General features: G+C 48.5%; 1 protein-coding gene across 4 annotated transcripts in view; it reads left to right on the forward strand.

Moving 5' to 3' along the window:
* The window catches only part of FERMT2 (FERM domain containing kindlin 2), a 931,620-nt gene that overhangs the window by 422,212 nt on the left and 492,104 nt on the right, over positions 1–17,304 (forward strand). For all 4 annotated transcript variants that reach the window (XM_069637580.1, XM_069637578.1, XM_069637581.1 and 1 more), the window contains one exon: positions 13,731–13,780. In XM_069637580.1, coding sequence (XP_069493681.1) covers positions 13,731–13,780 — 50 coding nt within the window. The remainder of the gene's footprint in view (positions 1–13,730; positions 13,781–17,304) is intronic.

Consider the following 17,304-nt stretch of genomic DNA (forward strand, 5'->3'; position numbering starts at 1 on the left):
GCGTAGGGAAGCCTTTGACCGTATGACCCAGTGAGGAAACTAGGTTACACACGGAGTCCTAGAACCAATGCCATTCCTGCTACCAGAAGCCATCATTACTACGTTTTCACTTTTCTTTTAAACCCATTTTTAGAATAGGATTACCCACGAGAATTTCCTACGCCTCCGATGAGGAAACACGTACATTATTCTACCTGATGTGTTTTTTTTTTTAAAGAAATTGTATTATTTTATAACACACCAAACACATTAACTTTTTAGGACCTACATGATCGATATCAAAACATCACATTAAACCGTGTCATTTTCTGTCCTCCCGTCTCCCTCCCCACAAACTCGAGCCATCTCAGTTCCTTCATCTACACGAGCATTTTCCGGAATCTCAGCGTTTGTTGGCTTATTTGAGTCTCCAGTGTCATAATTGACCTGGTCTGGATTTGCCATTGTGATCACCAGCTGCCTCCAGGCTATCAGGAGGCCCACTTTCTCCTCTCCCCCTTTGGTGACCACTTCAAACCATGCAGTCTCCGCTTCCGCCCATCTCAAGAGGTCCGCCCACCATAGCGCCACTCTGGGCCTATGGGCCGCCTTCCAACACATTGCGATTCTACGTTTAGCTAGAATATAGGCCAGGTCCTTCAGCTTGCTGATATGCTTTGAATGACGTGGCCTGGGAAAATTCCCAAGCATGCAAGCCCAAGCGGACCTCACGTCCAGTGCTACTCCCCCACCAGCCATTTTCGTTTTTATTTCTTCCCAGAATCTGTGCACCTCAGGGCAAGCCCAAAACATGTGCAGTAGTCCTGCATCCTCTTCCTCCCACCTAGGGCATTTTTGTACAGTCGAGCCCCCAAACCTAGCTATTCTGCTGGGGGTCAGGTAAGCCCTATGGGTGACATACAACTGAATCTGTTGGAGTCTCGCATTCCGGGATACCTTTTTATGGTATCTTTGGGCTCTATCCCATTGTCCCTCTGTCATGGTTCCCCAACCTCCTCCTCCCAATCCCGTCTCAACAGGAGCTCAGAAATCCTTGATATTTCATGTCCACCCTCCGAGACATCATACATCGTTTCTAGGGAGGCATCGGGTTCTTCCTCTAGCACAGTCTCAGGCCACCTCTTTCATGAGCCTGGTATAAGTAATGAATTGGCCACTATGCACCCCCTTCTCCTCCTGCAGCCTCTGGAATCCCAACGCCGCCCCTTCCTGCCATGTCTCCAAGGGTGGCCAACCCCACTGGTTCCCAGTATCTACGGACTGCTTCGAAAAGTTGGGAGTCATCGCCACATAGGACCGCCAGCGGGACCTGCTGGGAAACCGGATCTGGGTCACCCACCACTCCATGTTCTGTGCCAAATTTCCCAGCCTAGCCTCAATAGTCTCCCCATCCTTGCTATTTTAGTTTTATGTAGCCATATTGTCTCCCTCAGAAAAGGAGCTGATTCACCTTGCAAAAGCCTAGCTTCTGCTGAGTCTTCCGCAGACAACCACCTAGCCACATACAACAACTGTCGCGCTAGGTAATACAGCTCAAAATTCGGTAGGTTTATGCCCCCCTTATCACATGTGTTCTGTAGTTTCCACAGGGCCACCCTATTCCTGGAGTTGCCCCATATGAAGCCCCCTACACATAACCATGAAGTTTAACAAAAAAGCGTCTGGGGATCAAGTACGGGACATTCACAAAAAAGTGCAAGAGTCTGGGCAATACCACCATTTTTAGTAGAGCTGCTCTTCCCATCATGGCCAGGGGTAATCTAGACCAGAACACCATGCTGTTTTTGACTCCCTCCATCGCTTTCTCTGTGTTGTGTTTGTGCTCTGTCTCTATTTTGTGATAAATGTTTACGCCCAGGTACCTGAATGTCACGATCTGCCAGGGTATCTGCAAGACGGGGAGTCTCTCCAGTGGGGTATTCTTGTACCTTCCCAAGGGGAACAAACTAGACTTCCTGGAGTTTACTGATATGCCCGAGAGGGTGGCGTAACGATCCATCACCTCCAACACAAATTGCAGGTTCTCCTCCGGGTAACGCAAGTAGAGGTGCACATCGCCTGCATACAATGATATCAGATGTGTGCCCCCCTGTCGTGCTGATTCCCACCTCCCCGTATTGTTGCCGCAGGCTTATTGCCAGCGGCTCTAATGCCAGGATGTATAACATGGGTGACCTGGGGCATCCCTGTCTGGTCCCCCTGCCAAGTTGCCATTTCTCTGAAATTATGGTTCCGGTTTTAACTCTCACTGTCGGGGTGCTATAGAGCATCTAAACCCATCTAGTATATCCTGTTCCCATCCCATATCCTTTCAGGGTCTCTTTCAACCACGGCCACCGCACTGAATCAAAAGCCTTAACCGCGTCCAGCGACACGATAGCCAGCTCGCTCGAGTCTCCCTCAGTTTGATCAATAATATGGTGTAGCCTCCTGTGGTTGTCTGTGATATTTCTACCGGGGACATAACCCGTTTGGTCTGGGTGTATCAGCTTGCCAATTACCCTCTTTAGTCTATTGGCCAGCACTGCTGTGAGTATCTTACTGTCCTGATTGAGCATAGACAAGGACCTGTAGGAACCGCATTCCGCGTCCGGTTTGCCTGGTTTCAGGAGCGGGATGATCACTGCCTCGCATAGGGACGCCGGCAGTTCCCCATGCTCATAGGCTTCATTTAACATAGCTAGCAGCGGCTGAAGTAGCTCCTGCTTATATGCTTTATAAAACTCACTGGGTAGCCCATCCGACCCGGGCGCTTTACATGTAGGCAGGTGTTGGATCACCGCCTCCAGTTCATCCGCGGTGATGGGGGCGTCTAGGTCTGCTCGTTCTAGGTGATCCAAGGTAGGCAGCCCAATATCCTCTATCGTCTCCAATATTTCTTGACTCATGTCTTCTCCTGTGTCCTGATATAAGCATCTGTAATACTTGAAGAACTCTTCATTTACCCCCTCCTGGGTGTTATGAATTTGTCCTTCCGCGTCCCTGATCACCGGGCGGGGGGTCTCGTTCTTGTATAACCAAGCCAATAACCTACCCGGCTTATCCCCCCCCCCCTGCATGCAGCCTCTCTGTATATTTCATATAGTTTAGTTTGCATAATCTATCCCAATGTTCATTACAAGTTAACTGTAATTCCTTTATTTTATTTTGGCGCTATTCGCATGGGTGGTCTCCTCATTTTGTATCCAGTCCTCTAGCTCTTTTTCTGTCTCTTGCAGTTCCCGCTCAATACCCCCTTGGAGCCCTTTGGATTTAGATATAGCTATTCCCTGCACCACTACTTTAAATGCCTCCCATACTATCCCCACAGAACGCACACTGCCTGTGTTAATTTCAAAGTATTCTTCGATGGCCTCCCTCAAATCCTCTCGAAAGCCCGCATCCCGTAGAGCCTCTGTTCTGAGCCTCCACGTCGGGATCCGCGCTCTGGGGGGGTTGGTGTCGCCACTCTATCACCAATGGCGAGTGATCGGAGAGTTCCCAGGCTTTGTATTCCGCTCCCTCCATTTCTCCCACTATCCCGGCCGATGCAAACACATAATCCAGCCTTGTGTGCAGGTCATGTGGTGCCGCATAATGCAAATATTGTCTTTCCATTGGGTGTAGCCTTCTCGACACATCCTCTAGGCCGAGGTCCTTCAACAGTGTCCTCAGCACCTTAGGTGCTGGCGCCGGCTTTTCTAATTTGCCATCCGACCTATCCATCTTGGGGTTCAGGGTGCAATTAAAGTCCCCTCCCCATACTATTGCGCCACCCACCAGAGGGCTGATTTTACTATATAAAGACCTAATATATGCCGCTGTATCATGGTTAGGGGCATACACATTTATGATATTCACTGCTGTGTTCTCCAGGAGTCCTGCCACTACCACCATTCTGCCTTCAGGGTCTATTGTTGAGCTAAGTAGCTGAAATGGCACATGCGGTTCCACCCATGTAATCACTCCTCTTGCATATGCCGAATACGTGGCCCCTATGACATTACCCCTCCATTTTCTCTTAAACACCTCCAATTTCTCCTTGGTGAGGTGGGTTTCCTGTAGCACAGCTATGCCAATCCGCATCCTCTTTAGGTACATCATTACCTTATTACGTTTTAGATAACTATTGAGGCCCCGCACATTCCAGGTCACAATTCTGAGATTACCCGATGCCCCTGGTTTGTTCGACATTTCTACATTGGCTCTTAAACAAACTAAAACTCCCCAAAACTACAAACACCCCAAACTTCCCCCCCTAATTAAAACACCCCAGACTCCCTCTCCCCCCGCCCACCCTCCTCCCTTCCCCAACTTCACCCTGCCCAGCTGTTGCCCAGCTCCATCCCTGGATCTCGGGCACCCCCGCATCGAGCCCTTTCTGGTATAACCCGTACTTGTGGCTCAGCAGGGTGAGGCAGCCCTATTGGCCGCCTTTCTACTAAATTTCAGGTGTAGGTGAGTGTGGTCCAGCCGCTCCTATTTGCTTAGAGTTTCTACGCCCAATACTTCAGTTCTCATTCGCGTTTTAACACACTATATTCCAGTCCCATAGTCATATAGTTCAAGGGCTATGCCATGTCTATCAAGTATTTCAAGGCGCTATACCAGGATTCCCAACTCTCCCACCCTCACAGGGTACATGACATAATGTCTTCACTTATCGTGCTCCTGGGAATCTTGTTCTTCATCTTGCGCCGGGCAGCCCTGTAGATCCAACCACGACGCCACATCCTCCGGGGTGTCAAAGAACAGCGCTCTGCCTTTGTGCAGAACTTTCAACTTTGCTGGGTACAACATGTACTTGATGTCCGCCGCACGCAGTCTCCTCTTAACCGCAGCATAACTATATCGTTGCCTTTGCACTAAAATAGTATAGTCGGGGTATGCCGTAACCCTGGAGGAGGCTCTCTCTATCGTTCCGCCCTTACGGAAATTCTCCAGGATCTTTTCCCTGTCTTTATAATTCAGGATTTTCGCAATGATCGGTCCCGGCGGAGCTCCAGGCCGTGGTTTCCTCATGAGGGTCCAATGTGCTCGCTCCACCGTGAATCCCTGCGAGAGTTTGTCCGCTCCAACCTCCTGCAGGATCATATTCTCCACGTAATCTGTGGGGTCCTGGCCTCCTTCTCATTCTGGCAGGCCGACCACTTGGATGTTGTTCTGTCTCGCCCGTCCATCTGCTTCCTCCACCCTGTTTTCGAGATTGGCAATCTGCTGTTTGAGCAAATGGACCTCCTTCGCATTGTTTGTGCTTACATCCGTGTTGATCTTTACTGCGTTTTCCAAGCCACTAGCAACTCTGCTAGCGCCTGATCGTCCTGCCGCAGCAAAGTAACTTCAATCCCCACAGCATCTATTTTATTCTCTAGGGCCGTCCGCAGCTCCGCCATCGCCGTGCCCCATTTGGTCCGTTATGGCCGCTAGGACTTGCTGGTTTTCACCTCCAGGGGGGTCATTCCCTGATGCCTCCCCCATCTTTTGTACTGGGGGGCGAGGGGGTTTGTTGTACTTTTGCAAAGGTGTCCATAGTGGGTTGCTTACTTCTGGACTTCAGTCCTTTCACCGACATCTTGCGCTCTCACAATGTCTTATAGCAGCTTCCCTGTGCCGCTGTGGCTTCACCAGTATCAATCAGTCTTCGGGTGTCCCCTGTGGGCCGACTGCAAGGTGGCAGACAAGGTCGATCCCGGAGTGGGCTGTATCCCCCCATGTTCTTTCTTTAAGCAATGTTTTTGGTGACTCCCTAGTACCTGCAATGTTGAACTGGCGTCTGATATGGCTTATCGTTAGTGTGGCAGTACTGATTCTATGTCCCTTCTTTTTCTCCAATGAGTCTCCCCAGGTTCGGATTGGTACCCTTGGAGCGCCCGTATGGGACATGTCCGTTATACTTTGTCTTTGAGTGGGTTATGTCCTCCCACGTATCGAGTCGGCTTTTTAGATTGTTCTACAGTTGCGCTGTGCTAATCTCATCCATACCCGTCACAACGATGCTTGTCAGGCTCCGATCTGCTTTACAGTATTCTTTACGTTTTGTCGTTTACTTTAAGTTGCTTTGTGCCAGTCTCGCCCATTCTTCTCTTAGCTCGCCAGTCATTAATTATTCTCCAAGACCGTGGACTGTTCGGCGATGTTCCTGAGTCTTGTCGTTGTTTTGAAACTATGCTGTGCCCGGCTCACATTTTCATCTCCAATCACAGCATGCCTGGCCTCAGATTGCGCCAAGACTGTAGTTTGCGTAGAGTGTTCCTCAGGCAGCTGCAGCTATGTGCTTAGTGAGTGCACAGTGATAGTTCAAGGCTGCACCGCCTTCTAGCCGCTCCCACCTGACCAGTGCTTGGCTCAAAAGTTCATCAGCCCCAACCGGTGCACACCTACTTTGGACATGTATGACTGGGGGCATCTTGCGGGAATGCGTGTATTGTACATTTGCTGGCGTTATGATGGCCCACAGCACAGGTGCAGCGTTCAGTTGGCCGCGCTGATCCACCGATGTAGTGACCAGCTTTTCAATGCTTGCTGCAGGGCCTTATCTATCCATATGCTGGGGCGCCGGCGCGCACACGCAGGGCCCTCAATCCGGCTCTGTGCCCGGCAACAGTCTGCAGGTAGGGTCCTCTGCCTCTCCTTTGGTTGTTGTGTGCAGCCCCGTGCTGCAACAGTATCTTCCCTGCAGGCAGCGAGAGCCACCCACTCGCTCGACCAGCGTGGCTTTTCACATCCGCAGCCCCGCGCTGCTATTGTTTCGTTTCCCGCAGGCAGCGGGAGCCGCTCGCTCAATAGTCTGGTGTGGCTGGGGGGGCTGCCTTGCCTCCGAACTCCGTTTCCCCCCAGCTTCACGCGCGGCTCTTTTCTCCCACTGCCTTTACTCGTGTTTCGCACCTCACGCACCACGTCTTCAGTATCTTCACTGCGGGTCGTTAGGGGGGCAGGGATCAGCACGTCTTCTCGGGGACAGGGACTCGTTGTTCGCGTCGCGCTCGAGTCCGTATGGCCGCTCTCACTGCTACGGCCGCTCACCCTTTGTTCGCCGCCATCTTAGATACAATGTATCATTGCAGCCGGGTACTTCAAAATCATTTATCTCTCTGATGCTTGCACAGCGGGCTACAGTTTCCATGGGCCTGGTAGTGCATATGTTCCCACGCACGCGTTTCTATTTTTGTAGTAATTTGATAGGTTTAAGTGCGTTTCCATAAGGATCAGCGTCGGATCATCGGAGCAGCTCTCGCCGACACGTCCTAATCCATGGCTGGTAAACCACGCCCCCCATTCTACCTGATGATTCGTGTACAATCACCGACGCATGCGCAGTAATGCCCACCGTCGCGCTTAAGATTGAGTTACCGTAGCAACGGTTGCTCACACGGCGTCCAACAGACAGCTCTAGCAGTCAGAAAAATCCAGCATCCGCAAAACTCGTCCCCAATTTGGTAAGATCATGCCGAGCATTGTAATCACACTTGCATATTCATCTTTATTTACTACGCGAAGTAATGGACATATGACCAGCAGCGTGCGATTTGAACACTTATGATACGACTCTTGCAGTCATTGTTGACAGTGCTACCGCATCCCCATGTTGTTCCCGCCGATGCGAACGCCTCGTATATTACACCATTTATACAATAACTCCTTGTAATATGCCTCTCCAGATCGTGTGCTTTTGAATGATTTAGCCCACGTAACAACCGAAGGGATACATCCCGCGTAGTAACATTAAATTCGGAATGTTCCGAATTCCGATATTTTTTAAAAAACAAAATCCTTTGCTTGTGACATCTTCTACAGCCCTGATGTATTCCAATACAGCGCCAATTTGAGTCTACCTTTTAGGACTAGTCTACCAACCTTACCACTGTGACTTGTGATTAAGAAGAGCACTCACTGATTATGACTTTGTACTATGGAACTGTGAGCTGCTTACCACAAGTAAGTCTGTTAACTCAATGACGTTTTTTGATTTATTTACATCCATTTATGTTCCTAGTACATTTTAGTTTACACTATTAGAGAGCCAATCTACATTTTGCAACAAACTATGGGACTATTTGTCCTGTGTTTTGTTTATCTGCAGGGCTTCAGAAGGCGTCGACACTGAACATTTAAACAGCATTTGAGGAGTGGTTTTACTGACACTAAGAAACGGTATGCGTCTCCTCCCCCAATACATCATAATACTGTGAAAATGGATGTACTATAGAGACCACATGTACTAATAAGGTGTGGTCTGTGTTTCTTTAAGGTTTAGCCTGGATATTCCCTTTGGGATTCAAACCAAAAGGGTGAAGACATTTACGTATTAGAACTGCCATTCGGGGATCAACATTCTATCATCCACACTGCTACGACAACTTGTCAAGTTCTTTTATAGAGACCACTGAAAGACTGGTTTTAAGGCGCTGTAACGCCCTGGTCCATCTATACCCCTGAAGTTCCTTATAGTAATTTTAACAAGGGGAATGAAACATGTTGGGGAAATTAGAGATACTAATATGAAGCATTAATAAAAGCTTAAGAATCTGAAATAGATGCAATTTAGGTACTGATTGACCCAGGCATCTAGACAGGAGGTACTTATTGTCAAGAACTCAGTATCACCTGTTGTAATATCAAGTGGCTCAATCCTACTGCAAAAATGGAGACTTGAATAACCCAAAGTTGTCCTTATATATATTATATTTTCTTGTACATTGAATAGAGGTCTCTCAATGGGAGATACTGTGTAATTGCGTTTTTTGCACAATTGAAGCACATCTTGCACATTGGAATTACTGTGATGAACATCATCATGCACTTTAGAGCACTGGTCACTTTGTTTTATGTGATGATTTTAACAATTCTATTTATTAAAAACTGTTGATTTTATTATAATGATGCTCTATGAAGTCAGGTTGAATTTTCCTTGAACTTCCACTTTTCCTTGTTTGAATTGTCGTTTACTAATGTGTGGACCCCAAATTTATCCCGCAAACTACATGCCATAAATCTAAGTTAGGTGTGGGAGCCTGGTTGTTCTAAGACTACGCACAGCACCATCTGCTGGGGGGAAAAGTGTCGGAGCCGCAAGCAGTGTTATTGAAGTATATCAAAGATCAGGAAGATGTGGGAGGAACATCCAATTGAAATCACATTACCAGGGGTAAGTAATTTTTTATTTTCCACAATACCTAACCTTGGACTAATCCCAATGGATACACAGACTGCAACTCTCAGTACTGCACTACTGTAAATACGTCGGCCTAAACTCTGGCTACCCAAACCCTGTGCAAATAGAAGCCTCATCTGAAGCCATGGAGGACCTCCGCGTCAAGCTGCCCAAAAGAGTCCACTGCAATGGAAGTAGGTAATTGGGCATCCTCTACCCAAGGGTATGGTTTATGCATAAACCGAGGACTTGCTCCCTTTCAGGATCTTTCCAATGTCTCAGAAACTTCCTTCTAGCAGTTTGGATAAAGGGGGAAGCCTTTGAGGACCCTCCTCAAATGGTTAGTGGGATATTCTTCAGCCCTGAGGCTAGGTCTTTAAACTTTGTTGTCCAAGACTCATGACCTTTCCCACAGCCTTCTGTGCCAACAGTTTCCTTCTTAGTTTACGCTCATCTAATTTCTATGAAGACTTAGTTGAGAAATCAATCACTGGACCTAGAGCGACCCCTACTGGCCTCCAAGGCAGAGTGGGGATCTACAGATTGAGCAGAAGGAGGTGGAAACCATATGCCTACTCTTCTCTTGTTTGTCTCGTAGCTTGAGCACCAGTGCCTACAAGCAGATGTACCCCAACAGTAAAGAGTATTAAGAAAGATTTCTCTTTTAGGCAGCTTTCCCTCCATATTCTATGGACCCCCCAACATTTTTGCTTTTGTTTTATACCATGTCCTGACTATTTGCAGATATGTGAAGCCTTCAGCTTCACTGGTCTTTTGCTCATTTGTTGTGGGGAAAGTAACTACTCCTTTATATTGTCAGTACCAGGAAATTGTTTCCCTTTTGTCTTTTGACATGTTACCTGTTTGGGTAACTTTTTCATATTATACACCACATCTTACAGTGCAGTGCAATGGGGATATTTTGTATCACCTTAGACTTGCACCAAATGGATTTTGGTTGCTTCTAAATGTGTCTAAAGACAGGCTGGTAGCAGCAGTTACGTTTATACCCTTTTCGCTATTTTTTTAGTTAGCTCATTCACCTTTACTGGGTTTGGCTATTAACTGTGGCTAGTGTCCCAAAATGCCCATGCTATGAGATCTTACTTGTTCTTTGCTCATTTTGTTCTTTACCGTTCTTCCTGTCTTCTCAAGTCAGGAATTCCCTTTTATGGTCCTGCATTTGCCAGGTAAAGCTGCTGTTCTTGCGGCTAGTGCATACCATGTGTGTATGGGCTCAGGAAGTGGGCCGATACTATGTGGTCCCCATCCACAAACTGGTGCCAGTATGTCTAGTCTGCATGCATGAGTCTGCCCCACAATGGTCCTTGATTGGACCACTGCTGGTGTGCAAGTGGTGCACATGCTTTATATTGGAGGGCTGAGTTTGATCAGGATAAGAGTAATGCAGCCATTCCCGCAGATCGGAAGAGGGGCCAAGTGACCTCTGCAGCTGTGCAGACTTCACTTTACTTTAGTGTATTTGTATAGCACACCAAATGACCTGGAAGCTAACGGGCATGGACAACATATAACAAACACTGCATACAATAAAAACAGGGCAATAACAGGAACTCGTGCTGAAAGAAACAATCTCATCACCAACTAAACAACAAGGTCTTAAGTTTTTTCCTAAATTTTGAAGTAGAACTAAAGAGCTGGAGGGATGGCATTCCAGGCTCTTGGTTCCGCTAGAGAGAAAGCACATTTTGCACCTGCATCAATTTACGGGCCGGTACTTTGAGTTGGTTAGAATTGTTGGATCGAAGGGTCCTTGTGCTGGATTTGTTGATCAGCGCTTCACTCGGATATAGAGGGCTTACCCCTGCCATACATTTGGCGACGATGGAAGACCTGAGGACAAATCTTGAAGCCTGGGATCATTCTTGCTGCTGTCCTGGTAAAGACCTGCTCGACTACCTGATTTCAGAAGACCGTTGCTGGTGCTTCAACCCTTTGAACTGGTGGGACCAAACCATCTCAATGCTTTCTCATGATCCTGCAACCTGGAGCCTTTGGAAGTTGTCCCTGGACCACCCAGTGGATGGACCTGCTCCATTTTGGGGGTCTCCAGCTAGTCCTGCATGTTGCCTTAATACCAGGTTTTTGGCCCAGCATCGACTGGTCCTGTTCTGGAGGGCTTTCTTTGTGACTAGTGAGAAACCTGCTGTCACCCATGTGCAGTGACTCGCTGGAACCGGACTTCCCCAGTATGTTAGTGTCCTGAAGAGGCCTGCATCAGTGCCTGCTGCATTGCTTTGCTGGAAAGGGTTGCACTCAGCTCCTGGTCCGACCAGAAACTTGCTTGAACCGGTAGTTCCTGGGCATCTTCTATTGGATACAACAGTGGGAAAACCTACCTTCAGTGACCTCCCTCCCCGCCCCCAATTTTTCGACCTGCCGAGTACTTTGGGAAAATGGGAGTAAGGGCCGTGGGTAGTCTCTATACTTACCGGTGCTCTGATCTCCTCCATTATATATCCATTATATTTGTGAAAAAATTTGATTAATATTCCGTTCATTGCCTTTTAAACGTTTATGGAAAATGCTGCTCTAGAAATTAGGAAAGGTATTTTACTTACCTGTAAATCCCTTTTGAAAGACTTCTGGAACAATCTTTACTCTCACAGGAACATTTCCTAACTTTGTCCCATTTTATAAAGGTACTTTGTGAACCTTTGGGCACAAGGCCCCATTCAACTTGGGATTGGACTCCTAAAGTTAGGGCTTCTATTCCTTATTCCTTTAATTCCTTCTACTGCTTAGCTTTCCTTTCAGGGATATTGCTGAGTTGTATGCATTGTATTAACCAACTGTGACTGTATATGTTTCATATTTAGAGCATTGTGTGATATCTGCTTGTTTCATTTTTATAGTGTATTTATTGTAGGCCCAAAACCAGTACTTTTTTAACTTACCTGTCGCGTATGATCGTGAATTTCATTTTGGACTCCTGAGCGCACTCGCCTCGCCTGAGACTTGGCCTTGACCACTCTCCATGCTTAGTCCCCTGTTCACTATAACTATGGTGGCCTCCTAAAACCCGTCCTTCAGGCCTGATTTTAGAAATCCATCTTAAAGACCACAATCCCAGGTAGTGTTTTGCACAGACTCAGCATTGAAAGCAATTCATGGGATACCTGAGCCTGGGAAGTGGTCAGCCAACTAGCCCTACCTCCACCAATCAACACTGACTGATGAAAACCTCCCCAAAGTGAAACCCCTTCCCAAAAAAGCAGATATCAGCTGCCAGAAACTCAGAGGCTCGAGCAGGCTAACACCAGCGGGAAGAGAGGGTCCCTGCCAGCCTCAATCCCACAGCAAAGAGGCCTTCTCTGACTCCCCGTCCCCCCACCACCTCCTTCGCCCCCTACCGGTCCACCACTGAGCCATGATGGGGGCCGGTGCCTGCAAGCCCCACCGAGAGCTTGGATGCTTAAAGTAATGCCCACCAAATGGCAGCTCTCGTGTGTCACACGCTGGTGTAAGCCTTCATGCGGCAGGCACTAGTACGCTTCCCCCCAGCCAGCAGCAGTGTCCAGCTACTGCTCGCTTCTGCTTTAGGGAGGGGGAGACCACCCTAGATCCAAACCGCCTGAACTCTGCTGCCTCCCCCCCACCTCTCCCGGTGGCACTCTAAGGGAGGCATAGTTTCATCTACATGCCTCCTAGAAACCCAGATGCAAAGGCAACAGAATTGGCAATAAAAAGGAGGGAAAATCTAACTAATCCTCCAACATCTGCCTCTAGGACACAAAAACAAACCCGTAGTCTGAAGTGAGTGTCTGCCCCTTCTGGAGAGGTGCATATTTGGGGAAGGGGCAATGATTGGACTTGGATGAAGAAGAGGGTCGTGGAGGTAATGGTTGATAATCCTATAATATAAATATCTATGCGGTGTATGTTTAACCATGGTCACATGTGTAATTTTGTCAGTGTTGTTGCATTGCCTCCCTACGACACCTGATTTAGTATTTCTGCCATTGCTACTATCGTGCCAATGAAAGGCACCCAGGCATGGGAGTGTCAATACAGCCATACATGCCTATGTACAGAGCTCGTTGTAACTCGCCTTGCTATCTTAATAGATATAAAACTACAAATACCACATTGCCTAATTAGGCTTGTACTTGTCAGTTTGATATTCTCTGCTGAATTTTGGAATCTGTGATTTGATCAGCAAGGGCTAGTCACCCAGTAATACCAGCTGTACATATGGATCAGCATTGTTATTTGACCCCTTTACCTCCAATGACTTGTTATGATATATTTTTCCTGAATTTCAGTATGGGCACTTTTCGTTACGGATGTGGTCCTGTGCACTTAAATTAAAAGATTTGTATCTTTTTATAAAGGCTTTTCTGTGCCATTTTATAAAGGCTCTCTCTCGAGAAAGACATGTTGATTGGTTTTTCAAATCCAGGCAAAAACCACAGCAAATGTGACGAAAAATGTAGAATTGGGGCATGGGGCAGTGGGGGGAGGGGGGGGGGGGTGGGGGGTCGAGTACATTGCTCATTTTTTTTTAACCAAGTTCACAAACTGTTAAAGGCGCAAATTGTTTTATTTGTCACAATATCTAAAAAATCGTGTTTTTTAGGGGGACATCACTTCTATCCCTGAACTTGCGGACTACCTCAGAGTTTTTAAGTAAGTTGACTTATATTTATTGATATTGTTTTGTACATCTTCTTGCAACCACTTGAGCTTGATGTGAAATGCAGAGTAGTTACACAGATGCAGTGCAGCATGTTTGGTGATCCCAGGGATGACATAGATATGACTAGTAACATCTCGAGTGCAGAGACTTCACATGGTGTTTGTATTGGCAACGTATTGCATGTCAATCTTGTCTGAACATGGCAATCTCCAGGTGTTTACTGAATTGTGTGTAAATGGGTTGTGATGTTGGATAGGGGTCTTGGAAATTCCAGAACAGGTGACACTCCAACTTGTGATGCTGACCAACACGCATGTACCTTGTAGAAGTCTACACCAGTGTATATGCATGCTATTGCCACTGGTTTCAGGTGGTGGGGAGGTGATCCTGAGTGTTGGTAGAGTTTCTGTAGATACCCTAGGGTGATGCTTCAAAAAGTCTTGATTTGATCCATCTGTTTTAATCTTGTTTATCTTTCTACAGAGACCTACACAGGCAATAAACTGCCATTGTGGAGGATTTTATGCAGCCTTGTCTGTTTGTTTTGTTGTGCTAGTCAGATTGGTTTTCTTTCTTTTTTAATTTTTTTGTTTTAATTCAATGCAGCACCGACATAAATAGTTGCAGAGGTCGAGCAGCCTGAGGAGTGGGTCTTGGCAGAAATCCTCACCCTACAACCCCGTACCAGAATGGCTCCCTATGCAGAAAGATGTTGTTGCCTTGGCCAAGAAGGGGCGGCTCAAGCCACACTCTGCCCAACCGGTCAATCAGCGCCTCAATGCCAAGTATAGACAGATGGAGGGTGGATCCACTCTTGCTGTTGGCACAACCTCAACCACACACTTCAGTGATCGCTGCAGTGTCACTCTAAGCCTCGGCCACCTCGCCCTCGCCTCTGCTAGGCAAGGCAGAGATGATCTTGGAGGTGTACGGGATGAAGCTTTACTCCAACGCCTCACTGCACCTCCGTCAATCCAATGCTGATGCCATGTTGGCAGCCATTAACCAGAGGCTTTGACGGAAAATAGTAGACTTCCTTCCAGAACTTCCAATGCAGAGCACAGCCTGCTTCAAGGCGGGTATAGGAGAAGGCAAGATGGTAGCGCAGGACATCGTGGAGTCCACCGTGGCCAACATTGATGCCTCTGGCCGGGCCATATGCATCGCCACAGACATGAGAAGGACTGCCTGGCTTCGGGCTACTAAATTTAACCCCGATGTCCAGCAACGCATTTGGACCTTCCGTTCGAGGGTAGTGACCTCTTTCACTCTACCACCAATGAGGAATTGGATAAAAAGAACAGCTCGCAAAATGCAAAGTCTTTATCCTAACGAAGGCCACGCCCAAGGCGTATACCCAGTCGCATCAAAGCTCTGACAGGGGAGAGGCATTCGGCGGGTTCCGGGACTTCCAGGAACAGAGGCTGAGGCAGCCTGACCGCTCTCCGAGTCAGCACCAACGCAAACAAAAGGGGATTAGGAGGGTGGGGAGCAAGGGCTTTTTCCATTCCCCCCTCCTCCGCAACAGCCTCAGAGGGAAAGAAAGCATGATGCGTCCCTTCGGGTCCACGCGTCTCTGGTGGGGGGGTAGGCTTGCCTTTCACGTGCAATTTGGGCACCAGAACTTTTCGGACCCCTGGAACCTCTCTGTAGTGTCTTAGGGGTACTGCCTACCGGTCCCTCCCTCTCCTCCCCTCCCACAGATTAGGACGACAACTCTGTTGGCTGCAATTCGGTCGCTGGTCGAGAGCCAGGCAGTGGAAGAAGTCGCAGCCTCCCAGAGAGGAATGGGCTTCTATTCCAGGATTTTCGCCATACAAAAGAACCGGGTTGGCCTGAGAGTTGTGTTGAACCTATCCACCCTCAACCTCTCCCTACCTCTTCAGAAATTCAAGATGGTTACGCCAGCACTCAATGCGGAGGCACAAGACCAGGGAGACTGGATGTGCTCCCTGAATCTGAAGGACACTTATCTACACGTCCCGATTTGGCAACCACATTAATCCTTCCTGCACTTCAGGATCATGGGTTGCCATTTCCAATACAAGGTACTACCCTTTGGCCTCAACTCAGCCCCCAGAGTATTTACCAGGCTCATGAATGCGGTGGTAGCCCTCCTCAAGGCCACCACATTTACCTGTACCTGGACGACTGGCTTGTCAGGGCGAGCTCTCACGAGGGGGTTATCCACACTTACTCCGCACTTATGAACACACTGCACGACCTGGGGTTTACAATCAACCTCAAGAAGTCTCAGCTACAACCTACGCAGAGCCTGACCTTCCCGGGCCTCATCTGGGACACGTGCTCCGAGAGAGTCTTTGCCTCAGAGAACAAGATCACGCCCATCAAGAGAGCCACTGCTCACTTCCTTACCAGAGCAGTGACCTCGGCCTGGTGGTATTGACACTTATTGGGTATCATGGCCGCGCCCCACACAAGACTCAGGATGAGGAGATTACAGCTGCACCTCGCAGCCTCATGCAATCAGGAGAAGGGATCCCAAGTGCAGCTGGTCAGCATCCCTCACTCCTCTCCACTTGGACTTCACATGGTGCTCCAGGGACTGCAACCTGCGGACAGACAAGCCCTTACGGCAGCTGGCCACGCAGGTCACCATCACTACGGACTCCTCCCTGGAAGGCTGGGGGGCCACTCTGAACAGCCACAGCTTCCATGGAGTCTGGATGCGGCAGGAGTCTTGTATCAACTGGCCGGAGCTCAGGGCCATCTGGCTAGCTCTCGGAGCTTTCCTTCCACTCATTGGGGGCAAGTCTTTCCTTATCCAGACCGAAAAGTCCACCAGCATGTACTATGTCAAAAAGCAGGAGGGTACCAGGTCCCCACAACTGTGCAGCATAGCGTTCAGCATGTGGGAATGGGCCCTGGGGAACAACTTCTACCTCATGGCCGTCCCCATCCCGGGGGAGGCCAACTTGGAAGCGGACAGGCTCAGCAGACTGGGAGCGGACAATTATAAATGGCAATTGAACAATGTGGTGCTGGAGAGTTTCAGCAGGTGGGGGGGGGGGCATCCTCAAGTGGATCTGTTTGTCTCCTGGAAGAACAGGGAGTGCCAACAGTTTGCATCCTGGCATTGCCCTGGCTCCTTGGGCGACGCATTGGATACCATGGGACGGCATGATAGCCTATGCCTTCCCTCCCACACCCCTGGTCCACAGGGTGATCCGCAGGATAAAGGAATCTCGTCACCTCTGCATCATTCTGATAGCTCCATGGTGGCCGGCGTGATCGTGGTTCTCCGAACTGCTCAGCCTCATGGACAGACCACCCGTTCAACTTCTGATGGGGCCAGCCCATCTCCTGTCCCTTCCAGCCAATGGCGTGTCCGGACATCTGGCTGGTCACCATTAAAACCACTTTTAGTGGGCCTCATCTCTGCTCGCAAAGTATGCGAGATCCAGGGTCTTGTGGCCTCAGAACCCTATACCACTTTTCACAGGGATAAGGTGGTCCTGCAGACTCACTCTGCGTTCATACCTAAGGTACCCTC

Source organism: Ambystoma mexicanum, chromosome 14 (assembly GCF_040938575.1).
Source record: "Ambystoma mexicanum isolate Mex_15411 chromosome 14, UKY_AmexF1_1, whole genome shotgun sequence".
Classification (NCBI taxonomy): Eukaryota; Metazoa; Chordata; class Amphibia; order Caudata; family Ambystomatidae; genus Ambystoma; species Ambystoma mexicanum.